The sequence below is a fragment of the Prionailurus bengalensis genome, chromosome D2, assembly GCF_016509475.1.
Source record: "Prionailurus bengalensis isolate Pbe53 chromosome D2, Fcat_Pben_1.1_paternal_pri, whole genome shotgun sequence".
Classification (NCBI taxonomy): domain Eukaryota; kingdom Metazoa; phylum Chordata; class Mammalia; order Carnivora; family Felidae; genus Prionailurus; species Prionailurus bengalensis.
The window spans coordinates 47,729,667-47,739,748 of NC_057351.1; the positions used below are offsets into that span (position 1 = coordinate 47,729,667).

General features: G+C 53.6%; 1 protein-coding gene and 1 long non-coding RNA gene across 2 annotated transcripts in view; one reads left to right on the forward strand and one right to left on the reverse strand.

Moving 5' to 3' along the window:
* Positions 1 to 8,683, reverse strand: part of ALOX5 (arachidonate 5-lipoxygenase) — a 49,652-nt gene extending 40,969 nt beyond the window's left edge. Inside the window, exons 1-2 of the mRNA XM_043596874.1 lie at positions 8,452 to 8,683; positions 2,817 to 3,015 (exon numbers count right to left, since the gene is read on the reverse strand). Of these exons, the coding sequence (XP_043452809.1) occupies positions 2,817 to 3,015; positions 8,452 to 8,601 (349 nt within the window). The 5' untranslated portion in view covers positions 8,602 to 8,683. The remainder of the gene's footprint in view (positions 1 to 2,816; positions 3,016 to 8,451) is intronic.
* Positions 2,993 to 6,884, forward strand: LOC122492985. The gene is made up of 2 exons (XR_006299797.1): positions 2,993 to 3,108; positions 6,327 to 6,884. It is a non-coding gene; the product is annotated as an uncharacterized LOC122492985 (long non-coding RNA).
* Positions 8,684 to 10,082: the final 1,399 nt, after the last annotated feature.

Consider the following 10,082-nt stretch of genomic DNA (forward strand, 5'->3'; position numbering starts at 1 on the left):
TCTTGTCCTCGATTTGAATGAATTGCATCAATGGGCTTTGTGTTGGGTTCAGCCACTGGGAGCCCTGACCAGAGAGAGGAGGGCACTGGAGAGTGAGGAGAGGACATTTATTCCCCAGGTCCTCTCGTAGTGTCTCCCTGCTGTCTGCATCTCTACTAGGGGCCACAGCTACTCCCAAGGGGGCTCTGTCTCTAGGACACTCCCCATCTGGATTATTCTGGCATTCTTCCCCTCACCTCACCCCACCAGGACTGGCAGTGCACCAGGACTGGCAGTGCTAATGGTCTACACCTTTCTTTCTTTTTCTTGTGATGAGAAGTTTAAAATTTTTATTTTCACTCCACTAAACAGTGTAACATTAGTTTCATGTGTACAATGTAGTGATTCAACACTTCCACACATTACCCCGTGCTCATCACAGCAAGCGCATTCCTTAATCCCCATCACCTATTTCACCCATCCCCCGCCCACCTTCCCTGATGAGAACTTTTTTTTATTATTATTTTTTTTTCAACGTTTATTTATTTTTGGGACAGAGAGAGACAGAGCATGAACGGGGGGCGGGGGGGGGGGGGCGGGCAGAGAGAGAGGGAGACACAGAATCGGAAACAGGCTCTAGGCTCTGAGCCATCAGCCCAGAGCCCGACGCGGGGCTCGAACTCACGGACTGCGAGATCGTGACCTGGCTGAAGTCGGACGCTTAACCGACTGCGCCACCCAGGCGCCCCTGAGAACTTTTAAGATCTGTCCTCTTAGCAACTTTCAAATATACAGTATGGTATTATCAACTATAGTCACCACCTAGGAAGTCTTAATACAATCAGTTTTGAAATAATTCATCCCAAACCCATAAATTCTAAATATTAAAAAAAAATTCAGCGTATATTTTTTGAAGGCTTCCCAGTTTGTGGTAATTTGTTATGGCAGTCCTAGAAACTAATACACAGAGTAAACCAAGTTTGGCCTACACCTTTCTTTTTTTATGTTTATTTATTTATTTTGAGAGAGAGAGGGAGAGAGAGAGAGAGAACATGAGCAGGGGAGGGGGAGAGAGAGAGAGAATTCCAAGCAGGCTCTGTGCTGTCAGCAGAGAGTCTGATGTGGGGCTTGAACCTACAAATTGTGACATCATGACCTGGGCTGAAGTCAAGAGCCAGATGCTTAACTGACTGAGCCACCCAGGCCTCCTAGCCTACACTTTTCTAAACATCCTCATTTGAATGTGCCATATGTTTTTTGCTAGAAAGGGATGCGGGGTCTGTGAGGAGAAGGAATGCACAACCAAGACCCCTGGTGGGAGGGGCAGGGGAGAGACTTGGAGCTAGTGTTTTTCTGATACTAGAGAAAGAGAAGTGCCCTGTCCACAACTGTTCACATTCTGGCCACAAGACAGAGTGAATTTGGTGATTTATTTATTTATTTAATTTATTTAATTTATTTAATTTATTTAATTAATTAATTAATTAATTAATTAATTTATTTATTGCTGTGAGGTCAGGGAACAAAAATCTTTCTAGCTCCAATCATTCCGTTCAGAAATATTTTTGGAAATTGGTGTCTTAAATTCCATGTCAGAAACAATGGGAGGGGGCGCCTGGATGACTCAGTTGGTTGAGCGTCCGACTCTTGATTTTGGCTGAGGTCATGATCCCAGCGTGGTGGGATCGAGCCCTGTGTTGGTCTCCACACTGAGCATGGAGTCTGTTTAAAATTCTCTCTCCCCCTCTGCCCCTCTCCCCTGCTCATTCTCTCCCTCTCAAAGAAAGAAAGAAAGAAAGAAAGAAAGAAGGAAAGAAAGAAAGAAAGAAAGAAAGAAAGAAAGAAAGAAAGAAAGAAAGGGACGTGGCCTGGCAGTTTAAGAACACTAGGTAGAGAACTTTTTCCTCCTCTGTCTTGATTTTTCTTAGCTAAAAAATGGGGTTAATCATCACTTCCATTTTGCCTACCCTGCCGGACCTCTGTGAAGGGGAAGTCACTGCACCTGTGTTCCCCCTCACTTTTCTAGTGGTGCACAGCTTTGGAGACATCTTGTTCTGGGTTTAAAGCGTGAACAAACTGAAGGGCCACAACGTGAAGTCAGACAGAACTTTGCTGAGGCATGGATTTGACTCCCACACACTCACAGGTTAGTGCACAACGGGGAGCCATTCGGAGGGACAGAGTGGCCTCAGGTGACTTCTGCCATCTGTTCCTCTCTCTGCTCCTCCACACCAGGCCAGCTGCCCATCTCTTATGGGGAGTGGTCTCCCGAGGAAGTGCCAGATTGGCACGTTCGAGGGTCTTGCTTAAGAGGGCCGACTTTAGGTACTTTTCTCTTTTTAGCAAAATGTGGGACTTTAGGTTTAACAACTGGTGACCATGACCACCAGGCCTGGCCATGGCCCCCCTAGGCTGCCACTTGGGGCACTCCTGGTCAACCTCTTCCCTTCCCAGGCCCGTGCGTGTTGCCCTGGAACCTGTGCCCCACTGTGACCTCACAGAGAGGAGGACTGGAGAACTTACCTGGAGAGCGGCCCCTCTAGGGGGACGTCCCACAGGTATTTGCTACTGGGACTGTAGTTACCCTCTGACAAAAAGGGGGTCATAAGCTTGCCCCCGAAGGACTGTAGCCCAGAGGGAGGACACTGCTGAGCATGTGGCCGGGGGCCTCTCCCTGCACCCTCTTAGCACGGGGCTTATTAGCACCCTGAGGAAGGTCACACCTCCGCAGGTACACGGAGGCACACAGCGGCGGTATCATTATTCCTACGAAAACAGTCCTTTGAGGAAGGAGTTCCTGGGAAGCTCAGGAAGTGGAAGGGGCCTGGGCCACTCACCGCGTCCATCTCTCAGGACAATCTCGCCCTCGCCGGTGATCCAGCGGTAGCAAGGGAACTCGATGTAATCCCCGCAGGGCGTCTTCAGCGTGATGTACTTCAGGTACCAGTCATCATGGAGCCAGTACTTGCGCTTCTCGATTTTGACCAGCTGGATGTCACCCAGTTCTTCATCCACCGTCACGTCGTAAGAATCCACCTGAGAGGATAAAAAAAAAAGGCGAATGAGGTTGTCTGGGGTTCCTGAGCCTTTGTATCACCAGCCTAGATGTCTGCCGAATGCTTCCCCTCGGTAAGGCTCCGTGCTGCACCCGGGGAGACAGAGGCAAGTCCTGGGTTCTGCCCTTATGGAGATGGACGTCTGGTGAGTAAGGGATGGACGGCGCTGCTCAGAGAAGGACATTCTGTGATCTGCACGCGGCTCAGAGGAGACGGAGGCTCCAGGCAGGGGTGCCCTCTGCTGGGCCTTGCCGGGTGAGGGGCTTCTTCAGCTGCTCTGCTCATGATGAGGGCAGGGGGGCTGCTAGCCTTTCCACCCGACAGGGATGCAGGGGGCACACTGGCCCTCGCACGAAGGGCAGCCCTCTGCAGCTCACAAATAGCTTGCTGACGATTGCTATAAACCCTCCTAACGATGTCAGGATGAGGGCTGTCATGACCGTGTCACAGATGAAGAGACTGAGGCTTACTAAATCCCAGGTCAGCTATTCATTGTCAGAGATGGAATTCTAATCCAGATCTTTCTGGATTCTCAGCCACCCCACGTCTCTCTTGTTCTCCGGGGAGCAAACAACTGAGTGAAAATGGGGAGGCTCACTTGCAAGCGAAGTTGCCTAGATGCACGCCATCCCAGGGCATCTGCGGGTCATTGGGCCACAGCGACTGGAGACTCCACTGTCCCCTCCCTCAGAGAAGCTGCTCCATCTCTTCCTCGGCTACCAGCCCCGGCTGGACATCTAGCCCTCCGTCTGAGAATCACATGGTCCCGGAGAGGCTTCTTTGGCCCCAACTCCCTTCCTTTTTTATTCCAAGGTGCTGGGCTTATCCCTCCCAAGAGAGTGTCCACCTCAGGTGTTCATGACCATTCTTACTTTAGAATGGCCGTCCTCTCCCTGCTACCCCTGCCATCAATACCACAGACACTGTCAGCCCCCGCCAGCCCCTTGGAGCCACAGAAAAGCCACTTCCCTGGAGCAGCTGTCCAGGCCCAGGCCTCACCGCACGCTGACTTCCCTTTCCTTGGCCTGCAATGCCAGCAACAAAAATGCCTCACGGCCCTTCTTCTACCCTCAGGAATTCTCTCCTGGTTTTGAGCCAAGAGGTGTGAGCTCATGGGCTCAATTTCTTCCTCCCACATCTACTCCTGGCTACTCAATTTGCTGTGTGTAGTCAGGGATGGGCCGCAGTGAAGGAGCCCATGCTAGCTCACACCTGCTCACAGGCAGTGACCTCAGGAGTCCAGGAGGGAGGACCGGTTGGTTCTGATGCATACAGCAGCCAGTTGCCTGTACCCTTGGAGAAAGGAACCCCTCAGGCATCATGTCATTTGGATTTCTCAATGGTCCGGCAAGCTAGGCATTATCCCCCTTGTTGGGTGAAGAAACAGAGCTTCAGGGAGTAAAGCAATTTGCTGAGGCCCATGGTCAGTCACTTTGGAGCTAGAGTATGACCTCAAGACTGGGGCTGACTGAGCTTCCCTGTCACATAGGCTGGCCTTGCCCTCTGCCCCACACTGCCCACTCCCAGTGTTTGGTGGGAATTTCTGTCTTGGCTCCAGGGGAGAGCTGAGGTCTCTATCGATCTCCCTGGCAGGTGAGGCCTGGAGTGGGGGGTGGGCCCTGTAGATGTCCAGTTGTGGGTCACTCAGTGCCCACTCTGCTTCTCCAAATGGACACTGGGCCTCTTGTCCCACCAGAACCTTCCTGCTAGCCCACTCATGCCTCAGCTCAGGGGGGTCTCTATTCTCTCCCACCCCCAGAAGCCACCCCAAAAGAGCTGTGCCCTTCCTTTCCTCTCCTCGCAGCTCTTCAGATGATCCAGCCCCTAACTGGGACTCCTCTCCCACCCCTACACCCCGGGGCCTCCTGGCTTCTTCGCATTAGCATACTGCAATACAGACCTCAGGCAGGCCTGGGAGTCAGTGCCCTCCGGGACCCCGCCTGTGGATTCTGCTCTCCCACAAGACACACTGTGCGGTAGAGGGGTTCTTTCACCTGCAGGACAGTGACTTCTGGCAGCACAGATGAGCTTGCACACCTCTTAGGGACCAAGATGTGCCATCCCAGCATAAAGGCCTGGCCCAAGCCACAGGGAACAGGGAGGAGGCTTCTGCTTTCTAACCACAAGCGTCTGGCATCTTTGGTAACCACAATATGTGAGCTGCTCACTGTGCTTAGAGCCAAGAGGCTTGCTGAAAATATCCAACTTCCCATTCCTCTTAGGAAGTCCTCCTGGGGTTCCTCTGGCAGTTTGGTGGGAGGAGGGTGGAAATAGAGATACATGGGGTCACATGCAGGATGAACACCTTTCCCCTCCATTTACCTCACTATCACACGGAGAACTCTAGATTCTTCCATCAAGGGAAAAGTTCAAGGATTGGTGAAATCTGGCTTAGAAAGTACCTTGGGAGGCACCGAGTCCAGGGCTTCCCAAACCTGCGGCCTGTAGAACACCCAATGCACCGCTTGAACCCTCTTCCTTTCTCTCCCTCTGTTATCAGGGTCACAGATACACAGATAACCCCAAAAGCCATGGAAGGGTTGCCCAGCACGGCCACTGTGTCTGCCCATCTCCTAGAATCTGGAGCCTGCCCGCACACGGCACTGAGCTGCTCGGTCCCGGGGAGCTGGTGGGCTGGTAGTCTGCACATGGCCTGCAATGGCACCTTCTAGCAGCAAGACCAGCCTCAACCTTCTGCTGTGCCACAAATGTAGTGGGAACTGCTTGTCTGATTTTCTTGGCATCACTGTGACGGGCAGTGACTGGCCAAGTGACTGGCAGGTGCTCCGGGATGGCGTGCATCTGTGCAGACTGACTTGCAAGTGAGCCTCCCATTCTCACTCAGATATTTGCTCCCCAGAGAACAAGAGAGACATGGAGGGGCAGCCAGTCTCTGGGCTGTTTGGGTCCATGGTCTGGGCTTTGCCAGGAAGGCATTGGGGAGCCACTGAGGGTGTGACCATTTACGGGAGAACCTCCCCTTTGGAGAGGGCTTCAATTCCCAGTCCTGACCTGAATCGGTATGTAGAACTCTGATGAGAGTAACTGGGAGTCTGCAACTCAATTTATTGACAACAAAATCAGTCTTATCATTTGACTGAACTGTGCATAGAGGAGTGTGGGAGTTCACCTGCCAAAGACCTGGAAATGACTGAATCCACTGACTTCGTGGTTGTTGTTGTTATTGTTGTTAACCATAATGATAGGAGCACTTTTCCAAGTAAAATGGGAAGGCCGATTCTTCTCAGCAAGTATTTTCTCTAAGGTTTCTTTTTTACCTTTACCCAACAGGGACAGCCTGTCCTTAAAGAGACACTAGCTGGAGAATGAGGAAGTAGCTCTGGACTGTGCAAGAAAGTGTGGAGTAACTTTGCATCAACAGGAACTTTCTCAAAAGTGCATTTTTTCAAAGAGACTTTAGGAGCCAGCAGATTCCCCTGTAGCACCGCAGCCCCTCCCAGCTCACCCTCTCTCACCCTGAGGGAAATGGGACACGCAAACCTCTCCTGAAATTTGCTTCTGGGACTCTCACTGAGGTGTTTAGTCATAGAGGCATTTGAATGAATTCCCAAGGTGACGATAATGAACAGAACAGTGCTTTCACCCCTCTTCCAATGACCCTGTTCTGGCCACACCACAGTGTCTCCTCCTGGGAGAAGCCACACATGGGGTGCCCTGTGCGGCAGGGCTGTGTGTGTGTGTGTGTGTGTGTGTGTGTGTGTGTGAAGACAATGGAGCCCACTGCGACCTGCCTATTAAGGGGGGGGGGGTAGTCTGTCCCCTGTCTTTCTCCCTGAGGTGCTAGGGGAATCCATGAACTAACGGAAATAAATGAAGGTGCTTCAGAAATGGCAGCTGTCATCTTTCCAAATGGATGTCTCATTAGTCCTCCTGTACCACTGTCCCCAGGGCCAGTTCCCTAAAGGGGGAAACCAAACAATAGATGGTTGTTTTTATACTCAACACCTCACTTTTCCTGAAGGGAAATTGAACCAGGCTAACATGCTGAACTTGGCTAAGTGCCAAGTTGGCTTATACCAAGGTTCTGAGGCTCCTGGATAGGAATCACGCCCACTTTGAGTTTGGAGTTGGGAAAAGGAGTGGAATATTATTTACTTACTTTAGCCTCTACAGGCCTAAAACTGAACTCATCAATTTTATCCAAGAAGTATTTAGTTGAACCATGTGAAATTCCCAGTTTTGTTTTTTCAAAATGGTCAACTATGAGCACTTTCATATGGTTCAACCTAATAATCAACTAAGTGGCGAAAAAGAGAACTTTGTGAAGTCTGAATCTTTTTGGTCCGGTTCAGGAACTGGTGGGTGATGGAAGGGAACATTCCTTGGGTACCTACTTGCAGCATGTTGGGACTGTCACAATAATCATACAGTGAACATTTCCCATGCACTTGGCAGTGGACTGGGAGAGTCACTAAATGCTCGGTAAGGACCATGACCTGCCATGCTCACGGAGAAAGCCACAGGGCTGCATGCCCAGGTCAGCGTCAAGAGCTGGCTTCTAAATGGGGCCTTATATAGCACTCGGTACCACAGACACAAGGTACAGTACACAGGGCTCCCTTTGCTCCGTGGACTCCCACAGCTCCAGGGTATCTACTGAGAAGGGGAGAGGAGAAGCCCTCCTTCCTCTTCCTGCTCCACTGAGCCCTCACACTTGGGGTGGAAGTGTTCCCTAGTGTATACTCTTTTGGGAGTCAGACGATCTCCAGGTTGCAAAAGTTCTCATGTTCCTTCCTTCTGATTTCCTGTGGGGACCTGTCCTGAGGATGTGAGCTACCCAGGTGTGAAGACAGCTGCTAGTATCACTCTGGGCCACCAGCCGGGCTTGGGTTCACCCAGATTCCTAGACCAGCCTGAAGTCATCCCTTCCGTTTGACATTTGGGGAAACTGAGGCCCAGTGAGGGGGCAGAGTGAACTAGCCGTCAGGCCAAGATTCAAACCAGCCTCTGAACCCCCAGACCTGTGCTTTCTCACCACAGCTTGAGGCTGCTCCGAGGTGCCATCTGGGCGTCACAGCCGGGCAAGGACCCGCACGACTCTGCAACCCCACGCCACGACCTGTGGAAGGAGCCCTACGAAGTGGGGCACAAGTAATGCTGCCCACAGGACTTGCCCAGTTAGGGACCTCTCAGAGCCTCGGGGTACCTATTTGTGAAATGGAGAGCAGACCTTGCCCCTTCTCCTGCTCCCAGGGGAGAAGCGCGGCGCCCTACAGACCTCACTCTGCAAAGCCTCCCACCCCGAACTTGGGTCCCAGCCGTCCCGACGGGGTCCTGGACAGTCCCCAAGCCCGGGCCCTACCGCCCCAACGGGTCTCGGACGCCCTCCCCCGCCCCCTGCCTCGGTCACGGCCGCCCCGACGGGTCCAGAGTGTCCCCAGCCGCGCTTCCTCACCGCGCCGCGCTCGAAGTCGTTGTAGAAGGGCTTGTCCAGCAGGTGCTTCTCGCTGCAGCCCGCGGAGCCCACGAGGCTGAGGTAGATGTAGTCGTCGGTGCCAGCGAACCACTGGCTGCCGGTGGCCACGGTGACCGTGTAGGAGGGCATGGCGGAGGGCCGCGAGCGCCAAGAGCCGGGGTGCCGCGATCCACGCGCGTCGGCACCTCGCCGGGACCCGCGCAGCAGCCTCTTCCCCCGCCCGGCCCCGCCCCCCTGCATGCGCCGACCCCCCCCGGCCCCGCCCCCACTCCGCCCCGCCCCTGACGCTCTGCGCCTCGGGACCCGCCGCGGACACGGTAGGGGTCGCGCATTCCTGCTTTCGCACTCAGTTGGTTTGGTGCCGGTTTTAGCAGTCTGGGGCCCCGGGCAACCTCAGCTGCCATCCCCTCACCCAGGCATCCGTGCATGCACTCACTCAGTCTCCTATTCCCTGTTTTCACCCTTCACCCTTCCTTCCTCCCTCAGCTTGCCTCCGCGCCAGGCTCCCGGAAGGCCCTAGGGTTGGGCTCCCGGGACCCCCAGAAGAGGAGACTTACAGTCCCTGCTCTCACCAAGTTCCCAGTGTGGCTCGGGCGATAACCCATATTCCGTGGTTTCTTAGCCCAGAGGTGCTCTGGGAATCTACACCGGGAAGCGGGACTCACCTGGGGAGTCAGGCAGGCTTCCTGGAGGAAGCCCCACCTGAGCTGATACTGAGAGTGGCATCTGGAACGCAGAGACTTCAGTCAGCTGTGGCTTCCTCCACGGTCTTGGCTGAATGTCACTCCCGGCAAGGTGCAGGTGGGCACCGAGGTGAGTCAGATGCCAGCCGCTCTCAGGCCCAGAGTTGTCCGTGTACAGTGGGAAGCAGGGCAGAGAGAGGGAGGCTAGGACAAGAAAACGCAAATCTGAACACCTGGGTGCTGTCTGGAGGAGGTCTTGGGGAGAGGCTTGGGGGCCGGGAGGCTGGGGTATGGTGGGGAAGGAGTTAGGGTTGTTTGGAGATGGCTCATAGGTGTGGACCACTGACTGGGAGTCTTAGGGAGAAAGATGTGGACTCCACAGCAAGAATGTTCCAAGCGTGAGGGCCGGCACCTGGGGAGCGGGCTGCTGAGCGGAGTAAATTGGTCGACTTTCTAACTGGCGGTGAGCAGAGGCCTGAAAGAGATGTGATTAGAAGGCTTTGTGTTCTCGAGGGAAGCTTCCCATGGGTGGTCAGCTTTCCTACCGCTGAGACCTGATCTTATAGGTCTTCTGCATTCGCCTGCACCTCCCCCACGTCTCATCCTGCCCCCCACGACCCCCGCTCCGCCAACTTCAGAACTGAACCTGCCCGTGCTACACATTCAGTAATGAGCTGAACCAGATTAAAATAGAAGTTCATTCCATGTGAGGTGGTGGGTGTGTCAAGTCCCCTGCTTTGTGCTTTCTGTCGGGGACGTGCAAAGAGGCAGGCTCCCCATTTCTGGGGACCCGGGCTCCACCTGGTGGCAAATCCTGCTTCCTCCTCTGCCTGGCAGGATCGCCACTCTGAGCAGAGGCAGGGTACCTGCCAGTCCACTTTCTACAGGAGGGCACATTTCAGTGGGACTGGCTCTATTCATGGAAAG